Consider the following 17,955-nt stretch of genomic DNA (forward strand, 5'->3'; position numbering starts at 1 on the left):
TGTAACTTTTAACCACTGCTCCATCAGGGCTCCTTCTGTTATAGTAGCACTAGATAACTAAGACAGAGTTTGGTAATGAGAGTAGGGTGCTGCTCTAACAGATACCCAAAATGTGGAAATGGTTTTGGAGCTGGGTAATGGGTAGAGGCTGGAAGAGTTTTAAGATGCTTAGTAGTAAAAGCCTAGATTGCCTTGAAGAGACTTTTGGTAGAATTATAGACATCAAAGACCATTCTGGCGAGGTTCAGAAGGCAGTGAGGAGAGCTATAGAAAAATTCTCTATTGTCTTAGAGAATACTATGGCGACAGCAACAGAATGTTGCTAGAAATGCGGATGTTAAATGTGTTTGTGGTGAGGCTTTAAAAGGAAACGATGAACCTGTGACTTGACAGTGAAGGAAGGGTGATGCTTTTTATGCAGTGGCAAAGAATTTGTCTGAATTATGTTCAAGTGTTTAGCGGAAGGTAGAACATGTAAGTGATGAACTTGATATTTGACTGTGGAGATTTCTAAGCAAGATCTTAAATGGGCTGCATGGTTTCTCCTTGCTGCTTATAGTAAAATGAGAGAAGAAAGGGATGGACTTAAAATGAACTGTGCATAATATAAGCAAAAGCTAAAAATTTGGAAAATTCTGTTGTACAAACTAAGGACATGTGTCTTAGAATTTTTTACCAAGGATGTGGCTACACAATCTTGGTTAAAGGGAGTAAGCCTGTGAATGACAGATCTAATCAATTACCCCAGCAGAAAACACATCATATTAGACTGAAGAAACCAAAAACCCAAAACCACTGCCATCGAGTTGATTCTGATTCATAGCAACCCTGTAGGACAGAGTAGAACTGCCCTATAGAGTTTCCAAGGAGCGCCTGGCAGATTTGAACTGCTGGCCTCTTGGTTAGCAGCCTTAGCACTTAACCACTATGCCACCAAGGCTTCCATTAGACTGAAGGGGATAGGGAAAGGACAAAAGGGAAGAACACTGTCTGCCTCTTGGAATTCTACCGGCAGGAAACAAGCCAAAAGGAGCTACGTCTGTTGTCCTTCAAGAAAAGAAAAGGATCGTCCTTGGAGCAGTTCAGAGATCAACAGAACTGCTGGAAGGAGCACAGGAAGCAGGGCTGCTTTGGTTTCAAAGGATGGAGTCACAGCCTCCTAGGTTTAAAAGAGTCAGATCTTCACCAACCTGGCACCAGAGTGTGAGGCTGCTGTTCACGAGTGCCAGGGGGATGGGGCCATGCCCATAGCTGAGGGGGCAGGGATACCATGCCCAACAGGCAGAAGAATGGGGCCTGCTGGGGCCGAGGGGGTGGGGTCACCACTCAGACTAGAAGAATGGGGCTGCCCAATGCCTAGGGAGCAGAATCACCATCCCAGTGGGCTTGGAGGAAACCCTGGTGCCATAGTGGTTAAGTACTATGGCTACTAACCAAATGGTCAGCATTTCGAATCCACCAGGTGCTCCTTGGAAACTCTATGGGGCAGTTCTACTCTGACCTATAGGGTCACTATGAGTTGGAATCGACTCCACGGCTATGGGTTTAACGGAGGGCCTAGAAGGCAGAGCTGAAACCCAGGGCTGAGGGGCCTCCACCCAGCATCCAGAGGATATGGCCAAGCCCAAAGTCTGGAGGGCACGGCCATTGCCCAGATGGTCCCACAGAGGATTATTTTCAAGACTTGAGAGCTAATGTAAATTGTTCTGCTAGGTTTCGGACTTGCTTGGTGCCTGTTATCCCTTCTTTCCCTCCAATGTCTCCCATTTGTAATGGAAATGTCTACCTTGTGCCTGTTCCACCGTTGTACTTTGGAAACACATAACTTGTAGTCTAGATTTTACAGGTTCACAGATGAAGAGGAATTTTGCCCCAGGATAGAATACTTCTAAAGTCTCACCCATATTTGATTTAGATGATTTAGAAGGTGAGATTTTGGACTTGGAGTAGATTTAAGACTTTTGGGATGATGTGATGGGGTGAATGTGTTCTGCATATGGCAAAGACATGAATTGGGGGGTGGAGGGGCCAAAGGGTGGAATGTTATGGATTGAATTGTGTTCCCAAAAAACACATGTTGTAAATCCTAACCTCCATGCCTGTGGTTATAATCCCATTTGGGAATGGGTAGTCTTTGTTATGTTAATGAGGCAGGATTAGTGTATCTTGAGTCAATCTCTTTTGAGATACACAAGAGATTAAACACGTGAGCAGAGCAGAGGTAGGGGAAGAGAGATGCCAAGCTACATGAAGATTGCCCAGGAGCAGAGGCTCAGAAGAGACAAGGACCTCCCTCTAGAGCTGACAGAGAAAGTCTTCCCCTAGAGCTGGCACCCTGAATTTGAATGTCTAGCCTCCTAACCTGTGAGAAAAAAAAAAGTTTGTTAAAGGCACCCATTTGTGGTATTTTTGTTAAAGCAGTACTAGGTAACTAAGACAGTGGCTTCCAAGCAGAAGAAGGAATTGTGGTGGAAGGGAGTCACAGGGCCTCTGCCTCTGGGGGCTGGCAGTGTTGTTTCTTTTGACTTGAGTAGTGGTAACAGAGGAGTTAAATTATAATAGCTTACTAAATTGTACAACTAGTTTTGTGAATTGTGTGTTTGTGTAACATAGCAGACAATTTTTTTTTTAAGTTTAAAAAAAAAAAAAAAGACTTCAGAGCTAAGAAGGGACTACAAATGAGAGCAAAGTCTGATTTCCCTGAAATTCAAAATTAGAGGCTGAGGTAACCTTAGAGAAACTCCTAGAAGTAAAAATGAGCAGAGGCATGAGGGTTTAAAAACACTTTCATACAATGAGTTCCACAGAACACTAGTTCTGGTGGATGTAATGTGAACAAATAAATTGAGAAATGTTGGATCAAATATTCAATTCACCAAAAAAAATTCATTAAAAGCCTTAAGGATCAGGAAGTATCCTAAGCCCTGTGAACTCGATAAAGTATTCCTTTTCTAAACTTACATCCTTCTCTAAAGTTAAATACTATCCACAAGTTTAAGGAGCCCTGGTGGCACAGTGATTAAGTGCTCAGCTGCTAACCAAAAGGTTGGTGGTTCAAACCCACCAGGCGCTCCATGGGAGAAAGGTGTGGTAGTCGGCTTCTGTAAAGATTACAGCCTTGGGAACTCTCTGGGGGCAGTTCTACTCTGCCCTATAGGGTCGCTAAGGGTCGGAATTGACTCAACAGCAACGAGTTTGTTCTTGGTATCCATAAGGTTTACAATATTTGGATGTTGAGTCCACACCCACAACGAGTACGAAGATGTTATACATAGGTTGTGTGAGTCAGAGTTAATTTGACAGCAATGAAGAACAACAAAAGCTAAATACCTTTTTTCACTGCAGGACTTCTCGGAGCCCTTAATTTGCAACTGGGTTCTGAATGTCAAAGACAGGACAGACTACAGTGTTCCCCAAATTTATAAGGAGTAAATTTTTTTTTTTTTTTAATGGGTGATGGGGCTGGGTTTCATTTTGGTTTTTTTGTATGGGGCCCAATTAATGCACTACCTCAGACCCGTCAGCCTTACCTTTTTCCCAGACCCTTGGCAGCTTGCTCATGGAAAGCCTGGCTGCTGCTGCAGTTTCATCACCCCCTCATCCACTCCTACTGATGGCTGTCTTGGCCTTCCCTAGAGTGAGTCTGGCCTCCAGCATAACTCCATTGTGCTCACTGCAGTGGGGGCAGTAACAGCTCCAGCCTCCATGCCTGACCCAACTGGACCACAGGGTCTATGGCTCCTTCTACCTCTTCCAGACTCAACTGAACCACCGCACAGCGTGACACGCAACCTCGTTTCCCCAGCAGCTCCCCCAAATTGCCAAGCAACGCAACCTGGAAGTTCAGGTGAATGAACACTCTATGAAGCAAAGTTCAACCATGAGACAGATAGAAGATGGAAAGGAGCCAGCAGACAAAATTTCTCTTCTTCCCTCTGATGAACTGTTGAGTCATGGTGGGTTGTTTAAGCTAGAAACATCTCACATGACTGAGCAATCAGACTTGTCTTAGTGAAACTGTGGCCAGATCAGTAATATGATACTCCGTATTGCTTCCCTCTTTCTCTGCCTTCCATTTTCCTGCCCTCCTTCCCTGCCTTGCTTCCATTTCCCTTCACTCTGGCTGCCCTGGGATTGCACCTCCTATTAAAGCATTAGCCTTTAAGCTTTGCCTCAGGCTCTGTTTTCTGGAGACCCAGGGCAATAACATGCCAATGTTTTTTTGCGGATCACTTTGGGGCCATTTTTCCATGGACCTCACACTGGGAAATGCTGGTTTAAAGAATTCTTGGAGGTTGCCACCATATGAACAACTGCCTTCTTTGCCATCAAGACCAGATAAACTGGATGACGCCTGGCTACCATTACTGAATTGTTTGATCAAAAGGGGAAATAATGTGGAATAGAACCTTAAATTCTCCTGGAACCCAGACTCTCTAGAGCCATTGAGGATGACTGACCCTTAACTCCCCCAACTACTGTGCTGAGGAAATCTTTAAACCTGAAACTATCCGCAAATAGTTTTGCATAATTAGAAGAGAATGAGCATTGTATTCTTTTAAAGAATTTTCTGGAAGAGATCAAATCAACAGCAATTCCAAAGGTTAGATGAGAAGTTTCGAGGGCAGCGAGTTGGTGTTCACAATGGCAAACAATTCAGAGAAGAGTATGGAGAAAGGCAGCACAACTTGAAGAATGTAACCAATGTCACTGAATTGTACCGCGGACATCATTAAGTTGATATTATGTTTTGCTGTATATATCTTCACCAAAAATAAGGAACTCTTGGAAGGATAAGCCTAGCCTTGCCATCACCTTCTACCTCCTGCCACAAATTTCCTACTAGACCAAACCAAAAAAAAAAAAACTGGTTGCTGTTGAGTTGATTCAACTCATAGTGACCCTATAGGACAGAGTAGAACTGCCCCATAGGGTTTCCAAGGAGCACCTGGTAGAATCGAACGCTCCTCTCCAGAAACCAAACCCGTTGCTGTCAAGCTGATTCCAACTTATAACCTCGTAGCAGCCCTAGAGGACAGAGTAGAACTGCCTCAAAGGGTTTCCAAGGCTGTAATCTTTAAGGAAGCAAACTGCCACATCTTTCTTCCACGGAGTGGCAAGAGTGGCGGGTGGTTCGAACTGCTGACTTTTCAGTTAGCAGCCGAGCTTCACTACTATGCCAGCAGGCCTCCCTCTCTATGCGGAAGGAGGGAGGAGGAAGGTTGAATGAAAGCCCAGCTCTTTTGGTAATAACAGGAAGAGAGAGCACTGTGCATTTATTAAAACGACACATAACACAAACTTAGTAACCATCCCACATGTCAGGGATCGGCACTGAAATATATAGTACTTTATCCCTTTCCAGGCCTATGAGTACTACCCAGCCTCCCACTGAGCAAAGGAAGTGGTCAGATGCATCAATCTGGCTTCCTTCCCTTCTAACAATCACCAGTCATACAATGACCAGGCATTATCATACAAAAGTTCCTTTACAAAAAGCACCAAATCGGCATACATATACAAGTATATACAAAAAAAAAAAATCACATTTTAAAAATGTACAAAATACTCCATTTTGCACCATTGTAAAAAAGTGTCCTGTGTGGTTGTTTCAAGCACGTTTCCAATTCCGGTTCAATGGCTGCTAGACCCAGTGGTGGGGTCCTACTCCTACCTAGTCCCTGCTCTTTGAGCAGAGGGAAGACACCTCCTCATTGCCTCTCCAGAGGCCCCAACCCCTCCCACCCCGGGCCTGTCACCAAGGCAGCTGGGCCCATCCCCACCCTCCCCAGTCTCTTTATATCTAGAGGGTCTTATTCATCCAGCTCCTTACTGGTGTCCTGAAATAAAAAGAAAGAGATACATGGTGAGACAGGGACTCAGGGGATCCAGGGCTTACCAGGCTGCAGTGAGAAATAAAAGCATCTGTCTTCAGCTCCCAACACACTACGGACTGCACTTCCAATACAAAACTCCAAAAGACAACTCTGTATTCTTCAGTTGGATTGGAATTTAGTTCTAGTAACTACAGCACTGGGTTTCACTATGGCTTGAAAACTAATTTATCAGCAAATATGTATTGAGTTTTCCTATGTTAAATGATTTACGAACATTATTTAATTTACTCCCCACCATAACTTTATGAGGTCAGTACTATGAAATCCCCCTGCTCAGATGAGTAGCCCAAGCCTCAAAGAAGTTGTAAACTGTTCAAGGTCACACCGCTAGTCCTCAGCAGAGCAGAGATTCAGAACCAAGCTCTTATCAGCTCCGCCAGGTTGGCAAACTCAGTTGTCTACTGGGGCCAGCAGATAACATGAAGGAGTGAAGCAAGCAGACTTGACAGTGGTGGGGTGGGCAACCTGGTGAGTGTGGCTCCATCTCCAGGGGGCGGCCCTGCCGTGGTCCAGCTCCCTGGGGTCAGGGGTAAGTGCAAGTCCAGGAAGGAAAGTGCAAGCTCTTCCCAAATGTTCACAAGAAGGTGGAAGCCCAGATTCCTAGTTGAAATCTCCTTTTTTTTCCTAATCTATTTTTTAAATGTGGCAACTAATTAAAAATACTTAAAATGGGCTGGCAAAAATGACCACAGAAAACATTATTGATGGGGCAAGTCTGGCTTGTGAGCCCCATCTTTACCTCTGCTATCTTGTGTTGTCTTTCAGTTAGGAAGGTCACTGAGATGTAAAACGGGAATCTTTTTGTTATGAATAGTTTGGGGGTTTTTATCTAAGGGTAAAGGTAACAAGAGTTCGTCCTTAAGGTGTTTAAAAATATATGTTGGGAAAGGACTAAGCCTCATCCCTATTGCCTAGCACAGTGCTTTGTACACAGTAGGTAGCTCATGTTGTTGAATGAAAGAGTGAATGAATGAACAAATAGAGGGAGATGGGTTTCTTACCTTCTTTCCCCTCCATGGGCTCTTCCTCATCCTGATCTTCTTCAATGACTTCTTCTTCCTCTTCTGTGTGTGACAAAGACAAAAAGTGTTAGAATGAGGCTGGTTCCTCAAAGGGGAACCAGGAGCTAGCACTTAATCTAAACCGCTTTTCTTGCCCATGTCGGTCTAACGGTCACAGAGGCAGAGAGGGCCTGGGTGTGAGGGGCTGGCCAAACCCAAGCTGATTGCTTCCTCATCCCCCTGTCTGCCGTCCTCCTCCCACACTCCTCCAAGGGACTGAGGCAGAGGCTCCTTTGTTCCAGAAACAGTGGTTCCTTCTATCACCTGATCATCCGTGATCAGAGAGGGGACTGCGGGGAAGCACACTGTGTTCTTCTGCACATCTGTCCCTTAGACAGATAAGCGCCACTGGGGAGAACAGGCAAAAATTCCAGTTCTCTGGGATCAAAGTCCTCGGCCTGAAGGAATTTGCTCAGCCTTTGAAATCAGCTTGCTCAGCAGCCCCCTATCCTGTTTTCCTCATTCCTTAGCCTACAAAGGTGTAGGCATGGGGTGGGGAACTCCTCTAGGCCATCTCTATTCACGAGCTCATGAAAGAGGGCTTATGATGGAGCCGCAGCCTGTGTCCTTGCTTTCCCATCCTGGAATGTCACCTTTAAGTTCTACTAACAGGGAACACGCCCCCCACACCCTCCTAAAGCCACTTTCTTAACCCCTCGGGGCCCTGAGCGGGTGACCACAGAGTCAGTGGAGTCAGAGCATATGTCAAGAGTGTGTATGGGGCTTGAAAAAGTTAATACCTCCAAAATGACAGACAAAAGTCCTGCCAAGTAGCTGAGATCTGTGCATAACCTTAGGGAGTCTTGCTGCTGTTGTCGAACCATCATCACAATTACTACTCAGCATTTGCTGAGCGCTTATTCTGTGCCAGGTGTCCCTGGGTGGTGCAAACAGTTAATACACTCAGCTACTAACCTAAAGATTGGAGGTTCGAGTCCAATCAGAAGCACCTTAGAAGAAAAGCCTAGTGATCTACTTCTGAAAAATCAGCCATTGAAAACCCTGTGGAGCACAGTTCTACTCTGACATGCATGGGGTCACCATAAGTTGGAATCAACTTGATGGCAACTGGCTTACTATGTGCCAAGAGCTGTACTAAGTGCTGTACACACTTTGTCTCATTTAATCCTCACAAGAGCCTTGAGAATTAGGAATGATGAGATGGCACAACCAGATGGCCCTTGATGAGATCTGTGTGGGCTACTTGCTAGCTGAATAGCCTTGAGCAAATTGCTCACCCTCAGCTTTCATTCTCTCCACTATAAGATGGAGATGATAATAACAGAACCTGCCTCATAAAGATGTTGTATTAAATGATAGTTTATGTAAAGCGATTAGTGCCTGCGACATAGAAAGTGCTCAATAAATGATAGCCGTTGGGTTGCTAGGAGTTGAAATTGACTCAGTGGTTTGGTAGGTATTCTCTCCATTTTACCGATGAGGAAACTGAGGCTCAGGGAGGTTACAGAGGACAGTGTGGGGCTTCACAGTGTTATCATGTTCACACAGTACAATCTACTCTTGAATCTCTTAGTTTAAGGAGGGTGGCGGTGGAGCAGATGATCTACAGCTATGGCTATACTTGAGTCCTTTGGTATCTTGGCTTTGGGATGTGTTTTGTCCTTCCCCATGATTGGGGTATATCTGGGATTCTGAGTACAGACTTAACCAGATACTGAAGGCTTGCAGGAAATCTGACACGGGAGGTGCCAAGAAGCCTTTCTCCTTTTCACTCCAGCCCTTTTAGTTCTTCCTTCTTCCTGTGCACGCCTCTCTTCTGTCTCTAAAGTTGCATCTCTCAGACCAATGCAACATTCAGTCAAATTGGATCTGCCTTCTTCTCTAAGAAACCCTGGTGGTTTAGTGGTTAATCACTTGGCTGCTAACCAAAAGACTGGAGGTTCGAACTCACCAGTTGCTCCACATGAACACAGGATAAAGATGTGGCAGTCTGCTTCTGAAGCTCAGAGAGGTGGAGGGACTTGCCAAAGGTCACACAGATAACAAGTGGCAGAACTGGGATTTGAACTCAGGTCTCCCTGAGTCCAGACACCACACTTTTTCTACTGTCCCAAGATGCTTTTCTCCCCTGGATCCATATGTAATTTCTGTGCCAGGCACTATGCTAGGTTCTGGACTCATCCAAAAGTTAATTCTCTGCGTTTACCTTTAAGTCAGTTTCCAAGGGTCAAGCAGGGAAACAGACACACACACCTTCCTTACCTGTTCCAAAGTCAATGGCCCTCAGGGTGTCTGCTATGTGTTCTAAGTTCAGGGTAAAGTAGTCCATGTTCTCGAAGCCCTGCTCTATCTTCCCCAGCTGGCAACCCTTGGAAGCTTCCACAATGCTGTGGGGAAGAGAGAGAGGCAGGGTGAGATCTCCAGGGCTTGATGTGGGAAGGGGTGTCTTAGCTCCAGTTCACCCGAGTGCACATGCTTGTGCCCACACTCAGGCCTTGCACCTCGAGGCTCCTCCTAGAGGGACGGGGTACTTTCTGTCCAGTCACAACCATAATGGATGATCCAAGAGAGTAGGGTATGCAAAGGTCAGGAAAGCCAGCCTATGGTGCGACCCTCCCAGTGACCTAATACAAAGGAGGAGGCCCACTGGAAAGAAATCAGAGATCCTGTGGGAGGTTAGGGGCTTGGATCATAGCCCTGGGGAGATACCGACCTTTTGATGAGTTGCTTGGCACTCTGTGGGGGGAGAGTGAGAGGAAAGAGTTAGGACTGCAGAAGGGACAGCTCCAGGAAATCAGCAAAATGGGTGACGGGGTATTATATTTGGGCACTTCATGCCACTTCCTAGCCCAGGGGTGATCTGTTCCCCTCCCTGAACTCGACACCTCTATCCATGATTCGAACAGGTTTTGGTCATCACCCTAGGACCCTTTCATTGCCCTAGCAAAAAGCCCAAACATTTCTAAACCCTGAAATCTCTGAAAAGATGACGGTGTCCTAATCACCTTTTTATACCCCATGCCTACCACAGAGCCCACCCCCCACGGCCTAGCACAGAGCTCGACCCTGACCCTCGGTAGGTACTCAGGAAATTTTTGTTGAAGTGTCAAGTTTTATAGCTGAAACCCTTTCTGCGCACCCCCCACCCCCCACCAGCCAATGCGCTCTTTTAGGGCAAGGCTGGATCTTGTTCATTTCCACATCTCCATCTCAATGTCCAGACTACGATTAATAGCCTCTTCCACGGACATTGAATTTTGCAGCTTACAAAGTCATCATCCTCTTACTGGATCTTCATATAATCATTAGGAGGAAGATAGGAGTTGCTACATGCCTATTTTACAGATAAGGAAACTAAGGATCAGAGAGGTTTAAATGACTTGTTCAAGGGTACATGGGTGCTCAGTGGATAAGCCAAGACTCGAACTTTAGACAGAGCTGTTGATTTGAAGAAACCTGCCCAGATCCTGGTCCTGCTCACCAAGAGGAAGGTGGCCCCACCAGGCTCATCCATGGACTGGATGGCCGTCTCCACTAGTTTGGTGGACTTGTCGAGCTGCTCCCGGTACTGCTGGATGAGGGCCTCAATGAAGCTGAGCTTCTCTTCCTGCTCCCTCGTGATCTGCTGCAACAATTCACTCTTCTTCTCGTCCAGGATGGCGTACAGTACGTCAAACTTCTGGCTCAGCTCTTCCTTCACCTGGTGACTGTTCTCCTGAAGACAGAAATCTTGGAGTTACATCCTGTGAAATCCTACTCCCTACCCCCAACACTTCCTTCCTGGGGTAGGTGTGCCTAGGAAAAAACTCTAAAGCCAGAAGGAATTTTACCGCACCCCCATTTTACAGAAGAGGAAATAAAGGCTTAGCAAGAAGAAAGCACTTGCTAAGGCCTCACAATTAGTAAAACAGTAACATTTGCAGGCTGGTGTCATGGGAAACAGCCATCTCCTCCCTTAAAAAAAGTAGAGACTCTCAGGTCAGATGGGATGGCATATTCCGAGCCTCCCATGGACCCCCAAGTCACACTCTTCCCCCTGTTTTAAGACCAAGACTGGATTCAGAAAAGTCTGCATCATTCTGTACAAGGAGAGTTAGAAGTAGCTCCTCGCCTAGTGGGCTACTTTTTGAGGTTCCCTTCTCTCCAACACAGATGTTACACCTGAGTTTCCATATCTGTAAAATGGGTATAACAATAACACCTCATCAGACTTGGGACTCTAGTGTCCTCCATCAGATTGGGGTCCTCCCATGGGAAGAACAATGTCCCCCTCCTCCCTTTGAGCCCACCCTGCACGAGGCTTCATCCACCAGCAATAATGATGACTCCTTCCCCATCTCATCTCCAGGTCCTCACTTCAAGTAGAGTTGGAAAATCATGGATACTTATTCAGGATTAGGAAAGTTCCCTTCCACCTTCTACAGCCTTGCTATTCAAAGTGTGGCCTGGGGGCCAGCAGTTTGTACAAACCCTTGGGGGCTTGTTAGAAATGTAAAACCTCATACCTCATTCCACACCTACTGAGTCAGAATGTATATTTTAACAAGATGCACATGCCCACCCCCAGCACCTCGAGCACTCCCCGACATACAGCTGAGCTCCAGAATCATTTGTTGAATAAGAGAATTTATGAATTTGTCCCTCCCCTGCTGTCCTGGCTTGGCCACCCCAGGCTCCAGGCCCCAACCTCTAGCCACAACCCATGGGTGAGGCTTCAGGTCTCACCAATGAGAGTAGGCTGCACTAGGAGACTTCAAAGCACCAGGCAGGACTCTTGTGTCTCCCTCACCTTAGTTACTCGACAGGAGTCCTCCAGCTGAGAGATGATAGTCTGCACACGGTCGTTCCCAGCCACCAGCATGGAGATACAGTTACTTAGTTCTGTCTAGATGGGAGGGCATGGGGGATCAGTAAGCAGAGGCAGAAATAGTCTCAGGGTCTGCCCTCTCTCTCAAGCATCCAAGTGGTACCCTTACTACCCTCTCTACTAAAAAGAGCCTCCAGTAGGGGTCTGGCCCCTCTTTCTGGGGCTCAGGGCAGGCCCATAATAGACAATATTAGAGAGATAGTACATCCCCTTATTTTACAAATGGGGCCCAGAGAGGGAAAGTGAGCAACCCAAAACACACAGCAAGGTACTGGTAGAGGAGGGACTTGTTTCTAGGAAAGAAAGGGATGAAGAAAAGTAAAAGACTTGGAGAGTTCTAGAAGAGAGAGACCAAGAGAAGGGTGAACAGAAAGAAGTACAGAAAGAAGGGCCACAGCTCACCACAGGGGCAGGATGGTAGGGCTCCCATAGCACAGAGGCCCAGGAGAAGGCTTTAAGCTGCCTCTTGCTGAGGGGGAATTTGAGGTCTGCAAGATGTGAGGGGCAAAGGAAGAGCTATCTGGGGCCCAAAGCATGCTGGCATGGAGAAGCCATGGCCTGAGAGGGCCCTGGTGGCCTGGACTCTCCCCTGTGGCCACACCCAGGTGCTCTCAGATGGCTCTAAGTATAACCCATGAGCTCAGCTACCTCCCCCAGGAAGGCAAGGGGTGCTGTCCCTGCGACCTGGGAAGACCCTCAGAGGGACTATTCCTGAAAGGCCGGCTCAGCAGATCTACGAGGATCAGATCCACATCCTAAATCATCGGCCATGCTCGGCAGGCCCAGGCTGGGAGCAGAAGCGGCTCAGGCCAGTACCTTTTGTCCCTGGAAGGCATTCTGCAGCGGGGCCACCTCACAGGCCTTGTGGACCCCGAACACCTTGCACATGGAGCAGGTGGGCACCTCGCAGGTGAGGCAGTAGATGTTGATTTTCTCATCTTCATGCTCCTTGCACATGGGGTGGCCACCCTTCTTCAGGGGCCGACTGAAGTAGAAAACAGTTGCCAGTCATGGAGGGGTAGCACCACCCAGAGTCCCTGCCTCCTTCCCCAGCTCCGGTCAGAGGAGGCTAGCCCAGATCCATGGCCCTAGCCACTGGCACTCAGTGGCCGCTGCCTTTTCTTTTTACCCTCTGGGGACCCAGGACCAGGGAAGCCAATGACACCAACACTATCCCACATCCAAGAACTCTCAAACCCCAGTTTCCCCAGTGCAGATGACATGGGAAGTGTCATAGAATTCCAGAGGGTCAGAGCTGGAGACATTTGAAAGAAGAAGAAAATGGGGCCCGGAAAGGTGAAATGACTTGTCCAAGGTCACCTGGCAAGTCAGGGAAGGGTAGGGCTGAGTACATTTGCTCTAATTATAGGCACCATAGTTCTTGGTTATTGTGGGCCAGGCTCTGAGCTAAGCATTTTATACTCATGTCCTCATTTAATTCTATATTTAATCCACGAGACTGTAACTTCCATCAAGGCAGGGAAGGTTGCCTGCTTCTTCACCCCTGAATCTACAGTGTGTGGTGCCTGGCATAGTGGTGTTGGTAATAAAATAAAGGTACCAAAAAACCAAACCCAGTGCCATCGAGTCGATTCCGACTCATAACGGCCCTATAGGACAGAGTAGAACTGCCCCATAGTTTCCAAGGAATGCTTGGTGGATTCGAACTGCTGACCCTTTAGTTAGCAATCGTAACACTTACCACTACACCACCAGGGTTTCCTAAATATAGGTAGAAAGAATAAATCAATAAGCATGCCATGAGGGTGCCCCAAAGCTCAAAGGAGGAAGCAAGGTATCTGTCCCAAGTCACACAGCTAGAACATAGGGGACCCATGGCTGTTCAACAGTCTAGCACAAGCCTTGACTCCTAGTCCAGAGATTCTTCCCAAGGTCCAGAGTCTCTTCCTTTTCTCCTTCCCAAACACACATTCTCAGGATGCCTTTCTCCCTTTATCTTGCTGTCCACATAGGGCCTCAGCTATGTCACTTGTGCTTCTCTTGAAGTATCTGTCACTTCCTACCCTAGCCTCCATTTAGAGCCAACACCATGTCTACACTGTCTTATTGTCCAGCCTCTAACACAGCAGGCATCTCATAAGTGTCAAATGGATGACTGTCCACAATCAGTATGAATGCCTCACCTCCAAACAGCCTTGCATGACCGATTGCACCCCAGATTTATTGTTGCACCCCAGACTTACTGTTGCACCCCAGACTTATTGTTCTTTTAAGTTATTAAATAAGCCCCTTTCCAGATTTGTCTTTTTACATCTTTAGCCCAGGGCCCCCCATGTTGAGAAGGGTCCCCCTTTGCCACCTGACTCTGTCCTCTGGGAAGGGAGCACTGGGGTGGCAGTGGGTGCTGAGGGAGGCACAGATCCTGCAGGTCTGGGGCCTTGTGCCCAACACCCTCCCAGATACCCAAACTCCTGAGCCCAGGCTTTAGCATCTGGATTCAAATCCAGATTGTTCCGTCACTCAATTTTTGTGATCTCAGACAAATGGTTTCACCTCTCTAAGCCTTGGCTTCCTCCCAGGTCTACTGCAGTCATAGCAGGAGTTGCCTGTAATGAATGTGTAATGCCTGGCACAGAGCAGATCCTCATAAAGGACAGCTATCATTGTCATTCAATTATTCAGAAAGGTCTAGAAAGGTTCATGCACACTGTGCTCTTCATAAGTTGATACTAGATGGGTTAATATTTTGATGTGATGTCAGTTTTATTATTATCGTAATGATCAACCATACATTTGTGTTATTGTAATATTGAGCTCTATCAAAATGAGAGGCAATCTGGCATAGTGGTTAGGAATATTCACCGTGGAGTCGATCAGACTGGGATCTCTCTCTCAGCTTCATCACTTACTTGCTGTGTGACCTTGGAAACCTCTGCCCCTCTGAGCCTTCATTTCCTCACCGTGAAATGGGGATAAGAGTACTTTATAGGGTTATTATGATGATTAAATAGGGTAATGCTTAAAAAGTACTTAGTACAGCTCTTACACATAAAACAAAAACCAGACTCATTGTCATCAAGTCAGTACCGACTCATAGCAACTCTATAGGACAGTACAACTGCCCCACAGGGTTTCCAAGGCTGTAAATCTTTACAGAAGCAGGCTGGTGGGTTCAAGCCACCAACCTTTTGGTTAGCAGCCAACTGCTTAACCACTGTGCCACCAGGGCTCCTAGTACCCCACACATAAAAAAAAAAGTAGGTACTTAATAAATATTTGGTATTTTTTTAATCATCGATATCCTATTTCACAATCACAATAACGGATCTCACTGTCCCCTTTTGTAGACGAGGGAAATGAAGGCCCAAAGGCCAGTGCCTGAGTGCGTTAGTAACAGATTCAGACAGAAAGGCCAGGGCTCTTTCTCAGCAGGCCTGGTCTGCCACCCTCCCTCCAGCAGGGCATTACCAGTAGCAGGTGCTCAGTAAAGGTTTTGGACCACAAGGGCTGTGGGATCAGGCTCCTGGAAGTCTTGTCAGGATGTCCTGACTGTATGTAAAGCTCTCTCCGGTTTGAAGCCTGACACTGTGTAACTTCTACCACTCACAAATTCTGCCTGAGACTGAGCTGCTCTTTCATAAACAGATTTGGAACTAGATCAACTGTGTCTCCTTCTAGATCACCTACTTCCACAACCTTGGGTAAATGGATTCACCTCTCTGAACCTCAGCTTCCTCATCTGTGAAATGGGGATAATAAAAGTTGTGGCCGATCCATAGGATTGTTAAGAGGTGCCGAGAAGAAGCATCCCAGTGCTGGTGCCTGCTGACCCACGGCGGGTAACTACTGGCCGAATTCTCCCTGGGTGCTTTCTCTTTTCAGGGCCGCTTAGCTGGCCCGGGTGCCTCTCTCTCCCTCTCCCGTCTCATCTTTCCCTTGCTTTCTGTCTCAGCATCTCCCAGAAGGGCAGCCTGCTGTCTGGACTCCTCCTTATTCACTGACTGATACTGAGAGCCAGGGTTGGGGCGTATGTTCCTCAGGCAGAAGGAAATGGCTCTCTGGACTGCTGGGAGGCCGGATCCTGAGCGGAAGTAGGAAGAGAAGGACAGCCGGGGAGAGCTGGTACAGAATGGCAGAGGTGGGAGGATCAGCTGACCTGGAACACTCCTGCTTGTAGATGTCGATGATGTTCTCCACCAGCAGGTTCCTCTGCAGGCCGTACACTCCATGCCGGTCCATGATCACCTCGTGGCGACAGGAGGGGCAGCGGAAACGGCCACCAGACATTGACACCGAGCCACTCCGGTTGGTCCAGTAGGGATTTGCAGCCTGCAGATGGCAAGGGCAGAGGTGGGGCCTGGGATCCCTGGCCAGCCCTTTCCCTTTCTGATCTCCTGTTAGCCGTCCCCACCCCTGCCTACCCCAACCATTCTTGTCGAACCATATGACCTGCCAGAGGCCTAACTAAGGTATGGTAGGTAGGGCAGTGCCCTGGGTGCCACCTGAGGAGGGGTGCTAACGAGCAGTTTTGATTCCACTGGCCATCCGCCATTGCCGTTTCCATCGCCAGCTGTGAGAGATCATTCAACAATTTAAAGCTAATTGCCATAGGCGCTGTTTTCCACAGACAGGCCCCTGCGTGGAGCTCCCCATTCTGACATGAGAACCAGCCCATTTTACACATGGAGCACCTGAGAAGCAACTAAGCAATCAATAACCACACAAGATAATATACCTGCTTTAAGAATCAGTGAACCTGGGTTCAAGTTACATTTATTCGATAAACGACTTCGAATAAACAACAACAAAAAAAACCCAAACCCATTGCTGTAGAGTCACTTGCAACTCCGCAACCCTTTAGGACAGAGTAGAACTGCCCCACAGGGTTTCCGAGGAGCACCTGGTGGACTCGAACTACTGACCTCTTTTGGTTAGTAGCCATAGCTCTTTAACCACTACACCACCAGGATTCCCATGTGACTTTGAACAAGTAACCTTATCTAAGCCTCAGTATGCCCCTTCATGAAATGGACATTATAATTAGAGCAAGCTCCTAGGGTTGCTACTTTGAAGATAAAACAGCGAAAGAGCGTTTATGTAAAGTGCTCCTGGGGAAACTTGATCCCCGCTTCCCAGCCAGAAGGTCCACTCTGGTTCCTTTCTTAGGGCGGCTGGGCACCCCCACCCCTCCACAGGATTACAGGGACCAACCTCAAAAGGGAAGATGCCTCTACCGTCCAGTACCTCCCCACCACCCTCCTCCCAAAGCTCCGGGCCCCCTGCCACTGTAGAGCTGGCTCCAGCCCCAGGGGTCTGGTTTCTCTCTCCTTTCCGCTTGCCTCCCCTACTTATCTCTTGAGGCATTTGACTCTTGATCGGAAAGTCAACTGCCTTGCTTAGGGCAGGGGTGGGGGAGCTGTAGGCCTGATGGAGAGGGGAAACGTGCGTCATGGAGAAGGACTGGAGTGGCCAGAGCAGCCTCCCTCGCACCCCTCAGCTGAGTCCTCAGGCCTCTGCACGGGGGCGCGGGGGGGACTCATTTTGCAGGGGACAGAGCCAGCAGCAGTTTGGAAAGGTCCTGGGCTAGGTGAGAAGGGTTTTACTAGACCATGCCGGGCACTGACCTGGAAGATGTCATTGGCACACTTCCGGCAGAGGTTGTGCTGACACGGCAAGATGACCACTGGCTTGGTAAACATCTCCAGGCAGATGGGGCAGATGAGCTGCTTCTCCAAGTTCTCCATGGGGTTCCCAATCTGGATCAGACTGGATTTATAATCCATATTGTCGGTAGGTATAGGCCTACCTGGCTGCCTCCTTCGCCTGCACCTAACTATGGGCAGACCTGGGGCTCTTGCCTTTGTCACAAAACACCCGCACAGAGCCTCTTTGCCTCCTTCTTCTGGCGCCCGAATTCTGTCTTGGGCTGAGGCCCCTCTGATATTTATAGCTGGACCCTGGTCACATGAGCCCCGGGAGGGAACCAGCTGAGCATTCCGATGCCAGTTGGCTGCCGGGGTTTGAGTTTCCTCCAGGCCTGGAAGACTCACCCTCTCAAATCACACGTGGGGATGAGCAATCGCTGTTCTCCCAGGATGGGGGTCGTAAACAAGAACAGCCTGTTCGGAGGCAGGCCGCAGGGAGGAATGGGTACTCAGAATTGTCTCCAGAAATTGGTTCTCCCCCCGACCCCCGGCTGGGGAGGCAG

General features: G+C 47.8%; 1 protein-coding gene across 2 annotated transcripts; it reads right to left on the reverse strand.

Moving 5' to 3' along the window:
• Nucleotides 1-1,343: 1,343 nt before the first annotated feature.
• Nucleotides 1,344-17,664, reverse strand: TRIM63 (tripartite motif containing 63). 2 transcript variants are annotated; one of them, XM_010595098.3, is made up of 9 exons: nt 17,372-17,664; nt 15,904-16,076; nt 12,603-12,771; nt 11,709-11,804; nt 10,401-10,634; nt 9,633-9,655; nt 9,182-9,306; nt 6,899-6,961; nt 1,344-5,840 (listed from the first exon to the last, which is right to left on the reverse strand). In XM_010595098.3, exons 1-9 carry the CDS (start codon nt 17,528-17,530, stop codon nt 5,830-5,832), a joined length of 1,053 nt encoding a protein of 350 aa, XP_010593400.1. In that variant the 5' UTR covers nt 17,531-17,664; the 3' UTR covers nt 1,344-5,829. The 2 variants fall into 2 exon arrangements, with proteins under 2 accessions (XP_010593400.1, XP_023410152.1); XM_023554384.1 differs by lacking the exon at nt 1,344-5,840 and having other exon boundaries at nt 5,847-6,961.
• Nucleotides 17,665-17,955: the final 291 nt, after the last annotated feature.

The sequence above is a fragment of the Loxodonta africana genome, chromosome 3, assembly GCF_030014295.1.
Source record: "Loxodonta africana isolate mLoxAfr1 chromosome 3, mLoxAfr1.hap2, whole genome shotgun sequence".
Taxonomy (NCBI): domain Eukaryota; kingdom Metazoa; phylum Chordata; class Mammalia; order Proboscidea; family Elephantidae; genus Loxodonta; species Loxodonta africana.

What these genes read in the sequence shown, in the direction of transcription:
- TRIM63 (XM_023554384.1), bottom strand. Translation starts at nt 17,530, where the DNA reads ATGGATTATAAATCCAGTCTGATCCAGATTGGGAACCCCATGGAGAAC. An exon ending in TACAAGCAGGAGTGTTCCAG is followed by an intron (nt 12,772 to 15,903) that starts GTCAGCTGATCC and finishes TTTCTACTTCAG; the next exon opens with TCGGCCCCTGAAGAAGGGTG. An exon ending in ATGCCTTCCAGGGACAAAAG is followed by an intron (nt 11,805 to 12,602) that starts GTACTGGCCTGA and finishes CCTCCCATCTAG; the next exon opens with ACAGAACTAAGTAACTGTAT.